Here is a 19153-nt window from a genome sequence, read left to right as displayed (position 1 = left end):
CCCGCCGCCTCCTCTGTGAGAACCGCGTCATGCCCTACCCCACCGCCGCCGTTGCCGCGTTGCCACCCTGTCGCCGCCGCCGTTGCTTTTTTTGTTATATATGCATTTTTTATATATGCTTTCTTTTTATATGTATTTATGTATGTATGTTTTGTATGTATGTATGCATTTTTTAAACTTTTTATATGTATGGAAAAGAGAGGAAGAAGGAAGAAGGAAAAGAAGGAAGAGGGGAATAAAAAGGAGAGGAAAAAGGGGATAAAAAAGAGAAGAAGAGGAGAATAAATAAGAAGAGAAAGAAGGAGAAGAAGAGGAGAGGAAGAAGAGGAGAAAAAAATAAGAAGAGGAAGAAGAAGAAAAAAGGAGAAGAAGAAGGAATAGAGGAGAATAAAAAAAGGAGAAGAAGAAGGGATAGAGGAGAAGAAAAAAACTTTTTTTCTCTTTCTTCTTCTCATTTTTTTCTTCTTCTTCCTCTTCTTATTTTTTTTGGGAACGAGGGTGTCTAGGATCGCCGTGCGGTCGAGGGTCGGACATGACATGAGGGGGGGACGTCGGACATGTGATGAGGGGGGACATTGGACATGACATGAGGGGGTTCGAGGGTTGAGGGGTCGAGGGTCAAGGAATTCGGAGGGGTCGAGGGTCGCTGAGGGTTCGAGGGTCGTCAAGGGGTCAAGGGTCCAGGATCGCCGAGGGGTCGAGAGGTTGCCTAGTGTCAAAGTATTGAAGAAATCCATGGCTTCATCATTAGCCGGAAGTAACCGGGGCATGATGGTACGAAGTTCTGCAAAGTTATTCTAGAACGGAGTCCCGGATAGGATAATCCGCCTTTTGGTATGAATTTCAGCAAAGGCCTTCCAAATAGCGATATTCGGAAGGCTCTTGCTGAACTTTGTACCAAAAAGTGAAATATCCTATCTAGGACTCCGTTCCAGAACAACTTTGCAGAACTTCGTACCATCATGCGCTTGTTACTTTCGCCTAATGATGAAGACATGGTTTTGTTGAATCCTTTGACACTAGACAAACGTGACATGAGGGGGTCGAGGGTCGGAAACTAGGGTAGAGGGACATGGATCGCCGAGCGGTAGAGGGTCGAGGGTCGTCCAGGGTTGTCCAGGGGTCGAGGGTCCAGATTTATCAACAATGCCCCCATTATGGATGTGCACAAGTTGATCCAATTTTTTCTGATCTCATCTATATGTCACGTGATATATATATATATATATATATATATATATATATATATATATATATATATATATATATATATATCACGTTGTCTGTCAAAGTATTGAAGAAATCCATGGCTTCATCAGTAACTGGAAGTAACAGACGTATGATGCTACGAAGCTCTTCAAAGTTGTTTTGGAACGGAGTTCCTGATAGAATAATTCACCTTTTAGTACGAATTTTAGCAAAGGCCTTCCAAATAGCGATATTCAGAAGCCTCTTGCTGAACTTTGTACCAAAAAGAGAATTATTCTATCGGGAATTGTGTTCCAAAACAACTTTGAAGAGCTTCGTACCATTATGCGCCTGTCATTTTCGGCTAATGATGAAGTCATGGTTTTCTTGAATTATTTGACACTATACAATGTGATATATAGAATGGAGATGAGACCAGGAAAAATTTGGACCATTTTCTGCACATCCAGAATGGCGCCATTTTGTTAAATCCCTCGTCGGTCCGGACGTCGGACAATCATGAGGGAGGTGGTCCGGCCCAAACCCTAGAAGCGCTGCCGAGGCCATCCAAATTTACCAAGTTAAAAGAGTGTTGTCGTCGAGGCCACCCCAAACCCTAGAAGCGTTGTCGAGGTCACCCCAAACCGTAGAAGCGTCGAGGCCACTAATATGATTCCTTGTTGTGATTAGCTAGCTAGGTCTACGTTTGCCACTAATATATCCATCTGTCTTGTTTGTATATTAATTGCCATGTTGTAACATTTGCAGAAACTATGGAGCACGGAGACTTGGAAGCAGAACAGGTGTTGGGGGACATAATCCTCGCCGGAGGTGATGTCATGTCGTATCTCAACGACACTGATGGTCTGGAAGGAGAGGGTGAAGCAGGCTACGGTGATCGAACAATGGAGGAAGGACATGATAATGATGGCTTCGGTGACCGAATACCAGTGGAAGAAGGAGACCGTGATGACGGCTCCGGTGACCGAACGGAGTCTGGCCAGGTATATATATTAATTAAGCTTGTGCTGACTAGCTAATTGATGTATTAATTGTTTTGGTATGTACACATATTAACTCCCTTCTTTCTTCTTTTCTAGCCCTCCGGATCGAGCAAAACTTCAGTAACGAGACGAGGCCCGAAGAAAAAGTTGCGCCGGGATGAAAGGTTCACAATCACAGCAATCGCGCGCGATGCCCAACCGATTGAACCCATCCGGACCAAGGAAGCATTTTCTGCTCAGTGTGGGGTTCTTGTTAGGGACATGATCCCGATCAGCATCCACCAATGGTATAAGCCTAAGAACGAAGACCCTCAGGTGTCTTATGTCAACGGTAGGAAGAAAGATGATATTTGGACCGCGCTGAAGGCAAATTTCACCCTACCGCGAGAGGAGGATCCGGAGAAGCCAGCTATAGAGCCATTGGTCAAGGCTCATGCTCTTAAGAAGATGGCAGATCTATTCAGGAGGTGGAAGAATGAGTGAAAACAACGTATGTCGACAAAGGCAAGACTCCAGAATTCACCGGCCAATTTGAGAAGATAAGAGATCATTGGGACGCATTTGTGGCCCACAAGACATCGGAGAAGAGTAAGAAGATGTCAGCGACAAACAAGAAAAATGATGCAAAGAAGGAGCTTCACCATCGCACGGGGTCAAGTGGCTACCTCAAATCCCGGCCGTTGTGGGACAAGGCTGAGAATGACCTGCTTGATAAAGGGGTCGAACCAGAGACATTGCACTGGACAGACCGTTCAAGGACTTGGTTCTTCGGGGTTAGGGGAACCTTGGACCCTGAAACAGGGAAGTGCCATTGGACGAACCATCAACTGAATCTACCCGTCATGAAGCTTCAGGAGTATATCATCGCAGCGCAGCAAGGGACGTTCGTTCCCGACAGAGAGAACGACGAGCTCACACCGGCCCTCGAGAATCCTGAGCACCCTGGACGGACACGAGGCACGCCAGGCTCCGTTTCATGGAAGGCTGGGTTTCCCGAGGCAGGCGGTTACAAAACCCGGGAGAGGAGGAGGAAAGTGGAGAAGACCGAACTACAGAAGCTGCATGCAAGGGTACAAGCGCTAGAGGAAAAGGACAGCCAGCGACAGGTCGGAGCTAGCCCACAAGCTACCCAGCCATCTCAGTGGAGAAGCAGTGTGGCTTCCACCGAGCTCCTTCAGCTGCCTGACTTAACGACTCCTTCTAGCTACCCCGTGCATGCTATCACGGAGGCTCAAGATTGCCACCTTATGACGCAATGGCAGCACCTCAAAGTCAAGGCGGTTGTCGGCTCTGTTGCACCTCCTGAACCCGGTGCAACTTTTCACTGTCGGCCGATTCCAGAAGGATATGCTGTTGTGATGGTGGATGAAATACGAAGGAATTTGAGGAGCTCAAGCTTGACCACCCTACCGGTGAAGGGGAGACTCGGCTGGGTCTTGCTCTGAAGACTCCATGTCTATGGTAGAAGGAGTTCATCAACCTTCCGAACTGGATGCCTCCGCCTCCTCCTCAGACGACAAGTTAGGGCACTCCACCTCCTCCTCCGGCGAGTGATCAGGGCACTCCGCCTCCTTCTCCGGCGCGTGGCGGCACTCCGCCTCCTTCTCCTCCTGTGCCGGCGCATCCGAGCAGCCCGCCTCCTCATCCGCCTCGTCAGCAAAAGGGGAAGACAGCCACCGCCGCTCCGGATGCTCCGGCGCGTCGTAGCACTCCGCCTCCTTCCTCTCCGCCTCGTGAGCAACAAAAGAAGACAGCCGCAGTCGCTCCGGCTGCTTCGGTGTCTAGCAGTACAGCTAGAGGCAGGAGGCAATACATATTCGGTCCATCTCTCAAGCCTCTAGAGAGGTTACCATACGAGATGACCGAGGAGGAAAACGCGAAGATCTGTGAAACCCAAGTGAAGGACTTCTTTGAAACACAAAGAGCTAAGAAACATCCACCTCCGGAGGAGAAGATAGATAAGGTGAAAGTTCAGCGCACTTTGGATGCCCTGAAGCGACCACCACCGTCTCCGCCCAAAACCAACTATGAGCACATTATTGAAAGGTCATATATCGAAGCGGAGCGGCCGGGAAGTACTTGCGGTGATCAAAGGTTAGCAGAACGAAGAAGTGGGAAAACAATTCCCCAGCTCGGCGAACAAGCTAACCAATCGTGCCCCCCGCTTAAGGTGTCTAGCGACATCGTCGCTAATCATCCGAGGATGCTGTCCGGTACCAATCCTGGAGATTACCTGCTCGACAATGCACATTTTGATACAATGGAGGTGGACGATTTCAAATACCGGCACGGGAAGCCTCTCGTCAAACCTGGTCATCCTCCTGTAACAACGATGATGCAAAGATTCCATGACTGGTACATAAAAAGCAAGTCTGGGCAGGATACTTTGACGGTGAGAGTTAAAGAGGAGCACGACCTCGTTGGAATTGATCTGTTATCTGTTTCATTTGAGGATTTCTTCCAGTTTTTCAATCAAAAGGCCCTCGATAAAACAATCGTCACTTGCTACTGTCTGTAAGTACTACTTCTGTAATTAAGTCTCTATATATAGCTCAGCTCTTTCATTGCATGTATATATAATTATCCTCACTATATTTTGCAGATTGAAGATCGTCGAATGCAGAAAGGCAGAAATCTATGATATTGGCTTCATTAACACAAATATTATAGATGAATGGACGGTTAAACATGATGCCAAAGAAGCCGAGGCGAACTTGCTAAAATCATTGCTTCAAAATCAAAACAAAGATAAAGTACTCTTTCCTTACAACTTCAACTGAGTGTTACTGTCTTGTGCATATTCGGTTTCCAGTATTACTCAAGGTTATAGTAATGTAATTGATGAGTTATGCATGCGTGTGTAACTTCCACTTTATTCTCCTAGAAATTAAGCTTAAGCAGGGACTAATAACCGTCTTAGACTCGAGACGAAAAAATCCCGAGGACTATGCGGACATGACTAAAATGCTCGAGAAGTAATTCAATCGATCATTATCGCACCATATCCGCAACTTTGTTCATTTCCTGATATCAAGTAATTGTCTTCGTTGTCCCATAGGGTTTGGAAGTATTCACCGCACAAGCTCCGGGACTGCCCGGGGAGCTGCGATTTACACACATGAAAGTAATTACTACTAGCTAGCTAGTTCCGCGCATCTCCCGTTGATTCTAGCTACGTTCATCAATACCATTTATAATGCTTCATTATCAGTTTGATTGACCTCTATTTCTCGTAAAGTTCTTGTGGAAAGAACCCAGGAATAATTACTATGGATACTACGTTTGCGAGTTCATCTACAACGCGACTTGCAAAAATAAGCGGGGCTACTCTAAAAGACAATTTGAAGTGTGTAAGCAATCATATTCACAATTTCATTTTAATATACCATCATTTGTGTTGAGTTTCATTCATATATATGTATTGACCCCCTTCTTCAAATTAGACATGGCAGATGCGGAATGAACTCCTACCAGAAGATCGCATACGAGCAATTCAAGAGGAATTGACAGGATTCTTTATTGACCACGTCATCAATAAAGCCGGAGAATACCATGTGGCACTTGACTTCAGATGTTAGGGATTGTAAGAGATCTTATATCGTATATATGTAGCTAGTAGCATCGGATAGATATACGAAAATTTGTTGTTCGACCAATCTCTCGGAGAAGGAGAGGTCGATCACTTCTCTCTAGATATGTTCATGACGATCTTCTGTACTTAATGGTTTCCTTCATTTGCTTACTAAGTAGCGTGTCGAGTCCTCTCTATACGCATAGTACGTAGCGTCGACCATGCACGGAGATAAGAGAGGACACTTCTCTCTATTAGCTAGCTAACACAATATATGAAACCCCTACATAAACCCTACAATACCCCCAAAACCCCCAAACACCCCCCTTAAAAAAAACCCAGCCCCTGAATAGCTGGCGCGTGGGCCGCAACGGCCACGTGGAGCCCCATCTGTCCGGATTCCTATAAGAACCGGGACTAAAGGTATTGGGCTTTAGTACGGAACCTTTAGTCCTGGTTTCCGAACCGGGACAAATGGGCCTTTTTCTACTAGTGAGACTACGGGCATGGGACAATATGCCGACGACAAAAGGTATGTCGACGACTTTTTATCAGGGTCGTCGGCATACCTCGGGCTAAGCCGACATAAAACCGTCGATAAAGTCGGGCCATTGGCAAAGCTGGAGATATGTTGACGGCAGCTGTCGGCAAAGAAACTGGTCGTCGACATATATTCACTACAGCGAGGAAGACCGCGACATATCTATGGCCGTCGGCAGACGGACGGCTGACATTGTCATATGTATGCCGACGGCCCTGGCGGGGGCCGGCGGCATAGTTTTTATCCTATTTTATTTTAGAAAAAATAAATCCTTTTTTTGTTTTTTATCTTTTAATTTAAATATGACTTATCTAACCTTAACATATACAAATTATGTATCAATTTGGGATAGAATTTTTCATAGATTAATAATATCCACTTTCGTTATGTTTTTTAATATATTAAAAATGCAACCTCATGCGCTTTTGCAAATAGGTCCTTATACTTTGTCAAAATCACCAGTAGTTCATACTTGCATGGGTTTTGACAAATTATATAAACTAGCACATATGTCCGTGCGTTGCAATGGGAGACTTCAAGGGACGTGAATCAGGCTCGGGGACATGTGCTTTACTATGAATCAGGGTGGCTAGATCGATAAACTAGGTCGCGGGACACATGTTGTTCATGACAATAATAATGGACCTGATTGATAGTAGGGTTATTTAAGACGGTATTTCAGAACATGAAAGATGATCCCGAGTCAATTGATCTGTGTGAATAACACAAATTCAGATTATTAGTCCATAAGGAAATTTATAAAAGTATAATAGGAATAAATAACATTATTTATTGTCACTAATGATGCAACGGCCTGAATAGATTCTATGCCATGCAACTTGACATCATCGGTCAAACCTAGTACGATGCTTCATACACCATTAATTATTGTTTAGGCATCGGGATAGTGAAGATTACTCGAATATGTCTTGTTTTTATATTAGTGGACACTTTAAGAAATTCACAAGCTTACTAATAGGCATCACAAGAGTAATGCAAACTTTTTTGTAAAGAAAAGCATCAACACAAAGTTTTCATATTTCAAAGAAAGCTAAATTTCATCAGTTTGAAAGCGGGCGGCATTTCTAGATCGAAGCCAAACGTGAAAAGAATATTTAGTCTACTCCGAGTTGCAGACGGATCGTTTTTTCAGAGGAAAAATATTAAAATTAGAGGTGTTTTTGTAAGAACTAAAAGGATATCTCATTTTGGCTTCTAATTAAAAACTTTGGTGAGAGCGGAGAAGAATGATAGTCATAGCGAGCACATCTGACCAAGCAGGCATGCATGCATGCTTCAGACTCACCTATGCGCATCACGTCCTGTCCCTCTCGACCGCCCGGCTGATTCTTCAAGAGCGAAATCCATCTTCTTTCCTCAAATTATGCATCTTTTTTGCATCAGCGACCATTCTCCCTTGACATAGTTCCTTACCTAGCAAATCGTGGTTCATAAGAACTGGTATTTTTCGGCAAACTCATGCCCGACAAGTCATGATTCGACCAACTAAGCTAGCTCCCGTTTTGTGGTATAATAGTCCCACATCGCTCCCTTCAATCCAAACTTCGTAATTTAAAAAGATCTTCGAGTTTTCTGGGTATCAAGGAGCAGTTTTGGGAATCAACAAGGAAACAATAGGTTGTCCGATAAGAAAGGAAAAGAGAAGAAAATAAGGATGGAAAGAGGGGATTTCAGGTCTGTGACAAGAAGAAAAAGGAAAGAGCGGATATATAATTTATCGGCGTATCGGACATAATTTGAGGACCACGACGTAGAGCGTAGGATATGGGGTATGATTCAGAGTAAACTCATCTGATTGACAATGTTTTTCTTGGAAAACTTTCGATCTATTTATCAAATATCATGGTAATATAAAGAACATCAGAATTCAGAAATATTAAAAATTACATCTATGTCGTGTGTTACAACATGATAAAAATTACATCTATGTCGTGTGTTACAACATGATAAAAATTGCACTCTGACACTCCGTAATGCAATTATTATTGTTTCTAAAAAAGTGTAGTCAAATATCCCTAACACGAGGAAGAAGTGTTCTTTGAAGCCGACATCTTTACAAAAGATCTAACAAAATTATGTATTTTTCTGTGGGGGGAATATTATGCTCAACATGCGTGGATCCTTCTTCATTTTCCTTCAGCATGAACTGCTTGCTTTCCTTATTATTCTGGCTCAATTCCTCCTTTAGGATGGACTGCTTTCCTTATTATTCTGGCTCAATTCCTTCTCAAATCATTTCCTTCTTTATTTCTCTGGCTGCACAATGAAACGTCGGTTGAAATCCTCTTTAAAGCCGCAACTCAATTTTTACCCTAAGTTATTGATTCTCGAGATGACTCCTTGATACCTTAAAAAATTGGAAGACCAATATAAGTTAGAAGGACTGGATGTAAAAAGGCGAGGTGGTACTATTTAGTAGATTAGACAACATTACATTTTTTGAAGCAAGGATTCACCTAGCTCTGCTGGTAAAACAATATTTACACGAATGTAAGGTTGTGAGTTCAAAATCCTGGCCCAAACACATTTTTTTGTCCCTGCTTTTTACCACCTATGTGGGCTCCCAGGTAGACCCACAAACGCAGAAAGCCCATCTAGAGGCCCAGCCGAGCGACGCAAGGAAATATTCAACGCAGCTGACGACCACGGACGAAAATCGTGTGATGTAGAAACGGACGATAATTCGGGAGCAAGAAGCAATCAGCTCTTTAATAGTAGGAATAGGTATAGATTTTGATCATAACTTGAAAGGATTCTATTGGTAGATTATTCTTACAAATTTGAACAAACTAAAATCCCTGTTTGCTTGAAATTTGCAGAAGACACCCTCTTGTTTTGACTTTCTAGTATGTTTTTCATTCCTTGGCCAAATGAGACAAATTTTATATCTATTTGCACCAGCAAGTTTCAAGGATTACAGAAATAATTTTTCTACGCATGAGTTGCAACTCACGGAGGTTTGAGAAACTACCACCGCGGGTAACCCAGAGGGAATCTTGTGACAACTTGGGCTCAAACTTTGTTTTTCACGTTCCTATGGGCTAGCATTGCAAAACCATGTAGAAAAGTCCATTGGTGAAACGTTGTTCATCGTCGGTCAAAGCCCTAGATCTCCTGGTCAAATGGGTCAGGATTAGGCCCATCCGGGGTCTTTGGAGGGTAGCAATCCGACCAAAACTTGCATTGTGTCCTAATACATGTCTAAAGTGTGGTGAAGGGTTTAAATAGGTAATACACAGCTCGGTAGTGTGACCCGCTTCATGGACAGAACTTACGCCTGCACTTAGAGTAGGAAACTACCGCCACGAGTAACCCAAAGGGAATCTTGTGATAACTTTGGCTCAAACTTTGTTTTTCATGTTCCTATGGGCTAACCTAGCACAACCAGCTAGAAAAGTCCATTGGTGGAACGCCGTTCGTCGCGGGTCAAAGCCCTATATTTCCTGGCCAAATGGGTTAGGGTTAAACCACTCCGGGATCTTGGGAATGTAGCAATCCGACAAAACTTGCAATTGTCCTCATACATATCTAAAAGTGTGGTGGGGGGGGGGGGATCAAACACCCAATACGCAGCTCCGGAGTGTGACCCCCTTCACGGACGGCACAAACCGCCTGCACTTAGGGTGGGAAACTGCCACCACGTGTTACCCGGAGGAAATCTTGTGATAACTTAGGCTCAATCTTTGTTTTTCAAGTTCTTATAGGCTAACCTAGCACAACCGGGTAGAAAAGTCCATTGTTGGAACATCGTTCATTGTCGTTCAAAGCCCTATAATTCCCGGTCAGACGGGTCAGAATTGGGCCGGTCGGGGGTCTTTGGAGGCTAGCAATCCAACCAAAACTTGCATTGTGTCCTCATATGTGTCGAAAAGTGTGGTGAGAGGCTTAAACACCGAATAAAAAGCTACAGAGTGTGACCTTCTTTTCGGACGGCAATAACACCGAGGAAACGTCCAACGATTATGTCTTTTTTTCCGAATTGTTTGGATTGCTTACCACATGTGTCATGTGGTAGTTCAAGCCCTTCTGTTGTTGCATGAATAAGTGTCTCAACTTTCTACTAACTTTAGTACAAAGTTGTATTAGGATTGAGACACTTATTTTGGGATGGAGAGAGTATGTGGTAATTTTTCATAAATTTTAGAGATGTAGAAGTAAATTAATTCCTTTGCATGAAGGGATAACACATACCTAAGGATGTTACAGCAGAGAAGATATATATTGCATTTGATAAATAATAACTAACAGAAAAACTAATTCATCAATCTCAATGAAAAGTACTGCCCGTACGTAGTTGGCTAGTAGCCCAACAAGGATTACAGCACAAATGAAGGAAATGAACCAACAAGCTAAAAACTTAGTGAAAAAGAGACTAGAAATTAAGGAAGATCAAAAGGCAAACCCAAAAAGCACGACTGAATATGTAGTCTCCACCCTTGAGAGATCATCAACCGGTGTAGGGCTCGTTCACGAACCCGCACTTCTTCCTGATCTGGCCGTTGGTGCTGTTCTTCACCTCGATATTACCCATCTTCACCATGGCATCCTCGAAATGTCTGTACCACAAGAAATCTCCGATCAACCACCAAGTGTACTTTTCCACCAACTCCTTGGTCTTTGGTGACGTCATGAGCGCCGCGTCGGAGGTGAAGAGCGCTTTGCGATCCATCACGTTCCTGTAGTACTGGTTGTCCAACACGTCGGGGGTCTTGTAGTCTTGCGGCACCGTGGGATCACTACCGGCGGGGCAGTCCTGGGTCAGCTTTCCAGCGTACGTGGCGTCCATCGACGTGGTGGAGTTGTCCTTGGCCGGCGGCTGGAGACGGGGTAGGGGTAGAAGCCGGTGGGGGTGGGGGCGCGGGCGTGGTGGCAGTGGGGGTGGGATAGACCGGGGTAGGAGGAGGGCTCGGCGGGAGAGTAGGAGGTGGGGTAGGGCTCGTCGGAGGAGAAACCGGTGGGGACCTGGCCGGCACGGTGGGAGTGAGGGTAGGATAGCCCGGGGTAGGGCCAGGGCTAGGGCTGGGCGGAGGAGTAGCCGGTGGTATGATGGGAGTGGGGTTGGGATATGTGTCGCCGTAGCCGGATGCTTGGCAGGCCACGGAACCGAGCACCGCAAGCACGGCGAGAAGGGCGAGCTTTGCCATCTTCCTCTGCTCAGGTCAACTACTCTTGCTCGATCGAGGGAAGATGGGATGAAGAAAACTGGCTGTTCCGCATGCGTATTTATAATCTCACGGGGGAAATCGCATGCATGTGTAATCCGGGCGTTTGGAGAGCACGTTTGTGATGAGTCAACCAGCTGCCGGCCCCAAACGTGCTGACCACACTGCAAGTTGATGATATGTGTGACGCGGTGGCAGCGGCACGAAGATTGATAGCGACTACGCAGCCATGATCGATTGCATATATGCGTCGGCACGTTAGCAAATCAACCTGGCCGGTATATTACGACCCAAATGATAAGTCCACACATCAAGTGTGTGGCACTCCGGTGTTGACGTTTTTTTATGGTAATTTTAATTTCAGTGACACATTGTAAGTTTATGTCAAAAATGAACTGCAGCATGAACCACGAAGTTGTCATTCTTACCAATTAAAATTGTCATCCTCGCGTAACTAAGCTTGTCATAGAAAACGTTTGAGGTTATCACCTGACAAACGAGTGGTGCGGCTGCAATTTTTTCATCATTATATATCCCTGTGCCTCCTAATTGTGCGCCCAAAAGAAGTTGAGTATCCCTGTTTTGTTTATTATACTACTACTACAAGTAGAACCCTGATTTCATTTGCAAGCTAGCTAGTAGGATAACACACAGGCTGACATAAAATAATGCTTCACATACAAACGAGTTACAAGCTTTTACAAAGAAGATTAATTTGATTGGTCAATAGATGGTGAGGCGGACCATCCGCCCTGAAAATCGGAGGGTGGAGGGGGCAAGTTTATAATTGGTTAGTAGATGGAAAAAATCCTAGTCAGCGTGTAATTACGTGTAACTCTTTGTATGTTTAGCATTATTGCCTGACATACAACAGCTTGCTACATATATATATATATATACCCAAATTCAGTTCCTCTGTCGGTGCATGTGGATGTGGAGCGTGTTGACTCCGATGAGCTCTTCCTCTCACGCTGACGACCGGTCCCAGTGACGACCTCACGCAGCTGATCATGGCGTACCTTCTTCTTGAGGAGAGACCCGGCCGAAGCAGCTGCGCTCCTGCATGGTCCACACCAACTGCGCCGCCCCGCGGTGCCCTTGCTCCCCTATCTGTGGCGCCGCAGCCGTGGCCTCCGGCGCCTCCGGTGCACTACCCGCCTCAGCCGGCTCCCGCTAGCCAAGCGCCTCCGGACTGCAACTGCCAGTGCTGGCATGGCCACGCCGGCAACGGTGGTCCGCGCAATGGCAGAAACGGTGGTTAGCCACGCCCCCTCCCCTCCCGCGCATATACCATGCATGTGTCGGACCCTCTATCGTGAGTCTCCTCGGGCCCGTCCGGCCACGCACCAAGTCCAGTGCGTCGCCCGCCTACCCCGTCGCGCCCGCCTACTCTGGCGTGTCGTCACCGACGACGCTCCCGACTACTTCACGTCGCTGCCGACGGCACCACCACCATGGGACCTCGCGCTACTGACCCCACTCCTTCCCATGGCGGCGGTGGTGACTGGTGCATCCTATCATATGGCATCGAACCCCGGTAATGTCTCCGTTTCTCTTTCTCGCCACTATGTTCTCTGGCATCATCATTATTAACGGTTCCGCTCTTCCCATTACTCATACCGGCTCCACTATTTTTCCGTCTAACTCCGCCATTGTCCCTTCATAAGGTCATAGTCTCTCCACACTTAATTCAGAACTTAGTGTTTGTTCATTCTCTTTCTCGTGATAATTCTGCAGCTGTGGAATTTGATGAATTTGTTTTTTGTTAAGGATGCTCGTACCCGGATGATCCTCCGTCGATGCGACAGCCCCGGAGAATTGTACCCAATCCAGCCATCTTCATCAACTTCTTCCACTGGACCTATTGCTCTCTCTACCGGCATTGACCCCTGGCACGCACACCTCGGCATGGTTTTGGGTACCGCGCGGTAAACTCGGTTACCGCCCGGTAACCGCGTTTCTCGCTGCCCCACGATAATTAGGTATCTCGAGTAAAAAAATTTGAACTTTTTGAATTTTTTGAATTTAAACTCCTAACTTCTAGTTAAATGAGATATATCTCTAGCTCACACACAAGCTGACTTGTGTCCTACTGGTAACGATCTTCCACCAACAACAGCGCGTCATGTGTTCGAGGACGGCCGGCCGCATTTTTTTTCCTTTTTGATTTTTGAAGAATGCACGCCACACTATGTTGTAATTTCTAAAAAATTATGTGCGTGCGAAGGTCGAACTCGCGACCTGCAGGTGCGTGGCAGTGGATCAGACCTGTTACCACTGCGCTAGTAATACTGCTGCTTAGAATTGGTGCTCCAAACTTATCTATTCTAGTCTTAAAAAATTCGAATTCAAATTTGAATTTTAAATTTCGCTCGAATTTTTGTCGGTATTTCGTGGTTACCACGGTAACCGAGTTTACCGCCCCCCCACGAGAAAAATGTTCCATTCGGAATCCAAAACCTTGCACCTCGGTCACCCTATCTCCACTGCTTTTAGTCATAAATTAAGATTCATGGGACCTTACAAACACACCCATATATAAAAACAAAGTTACAATCAAAGCTTTGGTGGTGCCGAACACTTCTTCCTCCTGTATTCGTCGGTGACGCTTCGTGAGGATCACTCGATGCTACTTCTTGGTCTCCGTCTTGGCGGAACAAACTTTTGGAACCTAGGAGCTTATGGAAACAATAGCCGGGAAGTCGTCAATGCCGACCAGATGACGCCGACGGGCAGATCGCTGCCCGGAGAAAGAACACCAATTAGGGCCCATAGAAACTCAGAAGACCATGAAAGCTGGATGAATCCAAATGGATCCTCCGAATATCCAAACCGGCCGGATCCTGGTTGACCGGCTAGCCAAACGTCCTACGCCAGTGGTAAGCACACCAACGAAAGAGGGGAAAGGGCAACAAAACAATAATTCTAAAACTGGGAAAGTGCCATCGCCGTCGCGCGGCCCCAAACCAAACATGAAGATCCCTGAAAGAAAACCTGAGATAAATTACCCACAGCGATGTATGCCAAATCCGGTTTTGAGACAGAACATGCCGCCGTCTATAGCCATTTGTTGATCCCGATCCTAGCTAGGACGGGCTGCAGTAGAAGCCCGTCGCGATGGATTCATCTGTCCTCCACCAGCTTGACCAACGGCACAATCGAGCAACGCCTGATGAAGACCTTCACTGGACCTCTCCGACTGCAGAAGCCCACCAAGACTTCCCAAGCAAATGGCCCCTGAACCGGTCCTTCCTGGTAGGTGGGACAAGAAACAGCGACAGGCAGCTAGGGTTTGGAATATCGCTTTAGCCCTCTTTCTCTCACCAAGTGTTACCTTTTAAATTATAATTGATTTGGAGAAGTGTACTTTCATGCGTGTAACTTGATTTCTTGTTTCCCCTGTGGGAGACCCAGATGTAACCTAGCTGCCGCCAGAACATACATATGCAGACCCCTCTCTATCTCTCTTACCGCCGCCGGGCGAACCCCGAGTGGCATTGGTGGCGGCGGGGTCCCGTTCGTCCCATCTCGTGATGCCATAGCTACTGCGGGGCGCTCGGTCGAGGAGGTGGTAGTCGCCGCGGCGAGAGGGCGCTAGCAGAGGCGGCCAGCACGTGGCTCGCGCACGGAGGCGCGTGGTGTGTGGGCTCAGGCTTTGCTAGAGTTGTCTATGCATGACAGACGAGCCTGGCAAGATCTATGCAACGATCCCTCTGAAGATGTGAATGCAGAAGATGGCGGCGGCGGACCATAGAGCGTGCACATACGGTGCGCGTTGAGGGACGCCTAGACCGGTTGGTACTCTTAACTTGTCAGACGGGCTGCTTTTGTCACCACTGTCTATTCATGCAGTCAGGGCATATCTTCATGCATGTAGGTGTAGCAACTTTGTTCGCCTCGAAGGTGGCTTTGATTTGATCTTTGTATTTATTTTGTCAGCCTTTCATGAATAAATTAATAAAAATGGTTGCATGCATTATTTTGATGCAGAGGCCGAGGGTAATCCTCTTTTCGGAAAAAAGAACTTGCTTTTTTGTTTACCCTGTTGCAGGTTGCATTTTCATAAAAGTAAGTTACACTTTTCTGGACCAATGGGATCTAAAAAAAAACTGAACCACTTAGAATTGGTAGAACTGTTCTAATAAATCAAGAAAGGTAAGAATGGAACATAAGTCACTATTCGCTATTGGTAGTTTATTATTTTATTTTGCAGCAACTAGTTGGCCAGGCCAACATTAATTGTGAGATATCACGCAGCTTGTCATTGGTAAATATTTTCATGAGAATCAACGAATGGAGAGAAACTTTGTCCACAAGTAATGCATTTTTTGTCTGATAATATCATGTGCCCTTGTTTCATGTATGACATAGCAAAACTTTACAAAGATGCTTGCATTTTCAAATCACTATATGTTCCACAAAATACCCCTCCTTCTTCGATTCCTCTCGCACAACACAGGAAAAGTGCTCAAGTCTGCTAGTCTAGCACGTTGTGTCTTTTGAAAAATTTGAACTGCTTATAGAATCTCTGTTTGTGGTTGACATTTTTCTTCTTATTATTTCTAGTCCGACAATCTTCAGATTCACGGAGTCATAAGCTTCTTGTTCAATTTTGGATGGGCCAAAGTGCACAAATGATAAAATAATAAGAACGAAGTTTTCTAACAAAAGATGTGGATTTCTAATGGAGTGCATGGCAGAGAGGAAAATAAAGAGACATGCATGATAAACCAAACAGTATTAGACACCGATACAAGAAGAAGACAAGATGTTTCACACATAAAACCAAAAATATGCCAGATGTAAAAAACTGAAAAGGGAGGAACCAGACAGGTGCTGGCTTAGGAGTAAGAAGTAGGGGTCCTTCATACGAACTGATTTTGATAGAGCACTTAGTAGAATTGTTGTTACCCTCCCTCAAAAGAAAAGGAGTGTTTGCATCCAGTCAGGATGGGTTGACCATACACACTCTAGGCTGAGCATCGTGCCTTTGCATGAAGGGATAATGCATATCTAAGGATGTTACAGCAGAGAAGATATATATTGCCATTGATAAATAATGATTATCAGAAAAAATTAATTCATCAATCCCAGTGAAAAGCATTGCCCGTACGTAGTTGGCTAAGTGGTACAACAAAGATTACAACACAAATGAATAAAATGAACCGACGAGCGAAAACCTTAGTGGAAAAAAAACTAGAATGGAAGATCAGAAGGCACACGCAAAAACCACGACTGAATATATAGTCTCCACCCTTGAGAGATCATCAACCGGTGTAGGGCTCGTTCACGAACCCGCACTTCTTCCTGATCTGGCCGTTGGTGCTGTTCTTCACCTCGATATTGCCCATTTTCACCATGGCATCCTCGAAATGTCTGTACCACAAGAAATCTCCGATCAACCACCAAGTGTACTTTTCCACCAATTCCTTGGTCTTTGGTGACGTCATGAGCGTTGCGTCGGAGGTGAAGAGCACTTTGCGATCCATCACGTTCCTGTAGTACTAGCTGTCCAGCACGTCGGGGGTCTTGTAGTCCTGCGGCACCGTTGGATCACTACCGGCGGGGCAGTCCTGAGTCAGCTTCCCAGCGTAGGTGGCGTCCATCGATGTGGTGGAGTTGTCGTTGGCCGGCGGCTGGAGACGGTCACGGAAGGAGGAGCAGTGGGAGCGGCCGATGCTGTGCGCGCCGGAAAGTGCAACCGACATTTTGGCTGAGTCCCTGCTTGGCGAATATTTGTGTGAGGATAGTCAGGTTGGCGAAAGGTGGGGGAAGGTTCGGGAGGGTCTCATCTTTGAGGGACACCAATCCGTCATAGCGGCCGGCCGGCATGCTGAAGTTTATTTTGTAGCCGCTGAGTAACTTGCTGGCGTCACGGCCTGCGAAGGCGACGATGTCGGCGCAGGAGACGACACCAGGACATTTTTCCTCGATCTTCTTCTTGGCCGCCTCTATCACTTCGAAGCCACGCAGGCTCAAGTTTGGGATACCAAGCATCTCCGGTTCAGGCTTGCCAACGACCTTGTTCAGGAGGACAGAGGCATCACAACCCTGAAAGCAACGATACCATAGTTAGCTTCTCAATCGTGCAGTGCACAACTATAGGCGTATATCAATCTCTCAAACTTCACTTGCGTCTGAATGTATGTGTACCTGGACAAAGCAGTCGTGGAAGAAGAGACGGATGAGCCCGGCCTTCACGCCGGCGGTGGCGTTGCGCACGGCGTCCAGCACGATCTTCTCCGCGTCAGGGCACTTGTCATTGTAGTAGCCGACCTTGAGCCCAGTGGCAGGTGGAGGCTGGGTAGAGGTAGAAGCCGGTGGGGGCGCGGGTGTGGTGGGAGTGGGGCTGGGATAGACCGGGGTAGGAGAAGGGCTCGGGGAGAGAGTAGGAGGTGGAGTAGGACTCGTCGGAGGAGAAACCGGTGGGGGCGTGGCCGGCATGGTGGGAGTGGGGGTGGGATAGCCCAGGGTAGAGCCAGGGCTAGGGCTGGGCGGAGGAGTAGCTGGTGGAGATGGGGAAGGCTCGACGAAGGAGTCGCCGGTGGTGGGGGCGAGGGTATGATAGGAGTGGGGTCGGGCTTGGGATAGGTGTAGCCGTAGTCGGATCCTTGGCAAGCCACGGAACCGAGTACGGCGAGCACGGCGAGAAGGGCAAGCTTGGCCATCTTCCTCTGCTCGTGTCAGCTACTCTTGCTCGATCGAGGGAAGATAGAATGAAGAAAACCTGTTGTTTCGCATCTGTATTTGGAGCGCACGTAGCGTACAGGAGAAATCGCATGCATGGTAGCGTTTGGAGCGCACGTTTGTGAGTCAACCAGCTGCCGGCCGGCCGGCAACGTGGTGGCCACACTGCAAAGTTGATGATACGCGTGACGCGGTGGCAGCGGCAGTAAGCTTGGTAGCGATTACGTGGCCATGATCCATTGCATATATGCGTCTGGCAGCTAAGCAAATCAACCCGGCTGAATATTACGACCCAAATGATAAGTCCACATGATCAGGTGCGTGTTACTTCGGCGCTGACGTTTTTCTACGGCAATTCCAATTTTAGCGACACATGGTAAGTTTCTGGTAAAAATAAACTGAAATATGAAGTTATCATACTTGCCAACTAAAGTTATCATCCTCGCGTAACTAAATTTGACGTCGAAAATGTTCGCAGTTGTCACATCCCTAGTTCTGACAATGCCTAGTGCATGCATTAGAGTGTTACATCATGTTTAAATTTCATTTAAACCTGAGATGGGGATTGACTAAGCCCTAGCACCAAATGAATTCAACTAGGGTCAAAATAAAACCTTTTTCATTAAACTCAAAATGTCCTCTAAAAATGTTCAACATTTCTGGTTTGAGGTGGAAGCATCTACCAAAAATGGTTTATATTTTTGCAGGACATATTTGGTCACTGAGTTAAATCATATAGTATTTTCATTTGGGCATTTAAATGCTATTAAATATTTCAAATGCTCAAATAATCATAAACTAAAATGTTTACTGTTGGATATATTCTAAACAGTAGCCATGATTAGTTTCATGATTTTTGAAAGTGTCTGAGTATTTTTAATAAAGCCCTAAATTTACAGAATAATAGAAAACTGAGATAATTAGAAAAGGAGAGAGAGAGAAAGACCCGTACCTGGGCCACTTACCTGTAGCCGGCCCA

The 19153-nt window shown here is 46.1% G+C and overlaps 1 protein-coding gene and 1 pseudogene across 1 annotated transcript; both read right to left on the bottom strand.

Annotated features, from left to right (window-relative positions):
• Positions 1-10611: 10611 nt before the first annotated feature.
• LOC119357710 lies at positions 10612-13140 on the bottom strand. Its single transcript, XM_037624571.1, has 2 exons — positions 13108-13140; positions 10612-11531 (listed from the first exon to the last, which is right to left on the bottom strand). Exons 1-2 carry the CDS (start codon positions 13138-13140, stop codon positions 10773-10775), a joined length of 792 nt encoding a protein of 263 aa, XP_037480468.1. The 3' UTR covers positions 10612-10772.
• Positions 13141-16586: 3446 nt separating this feature from the next.
• On the bottom strand, positions 16587-18155 carry LOC119359100 (annotated as a pseudogene).
• Positions 18156-19153: the final 998 nt, after the last annotated feature.

The sequence above is a fragment of the Triticum dicoccoides genome, chromosome 2A, assembly GCF_002162155.2.
Source record: "Triticum dicoccoides isolate Atlit2015 ecotype Zavitan chromosome 2A, WEW_v2.0, whole genome shotgun sequence".
Lineage (NCBI taxonomy): Eukaryota > Viridiplantae > Streptophyta > Magnoliopsida > Poales > Poaceae > Triticum > Triticum dicoccoides.
This window is presented reverse-complemented; position numbering and strand designations above follow the sequence as displayed.

Bases quoted from the DNA above. Each gene is read 5' to 3' on its own strand.
- LOC119357710 (XM_037624571.1), bottom strand. From the start codon at position 13,140: ATGGCGGAGTTAGACGGAAAAATAGTGGAGCCG. The intron at 11,532-13,107 runs GTATGAGTAATG...CATGCGGAACAG, and splicing joins ACGGAAAAATAGTGGAGCCG to CCAGTTTTCTTCATCCCATC.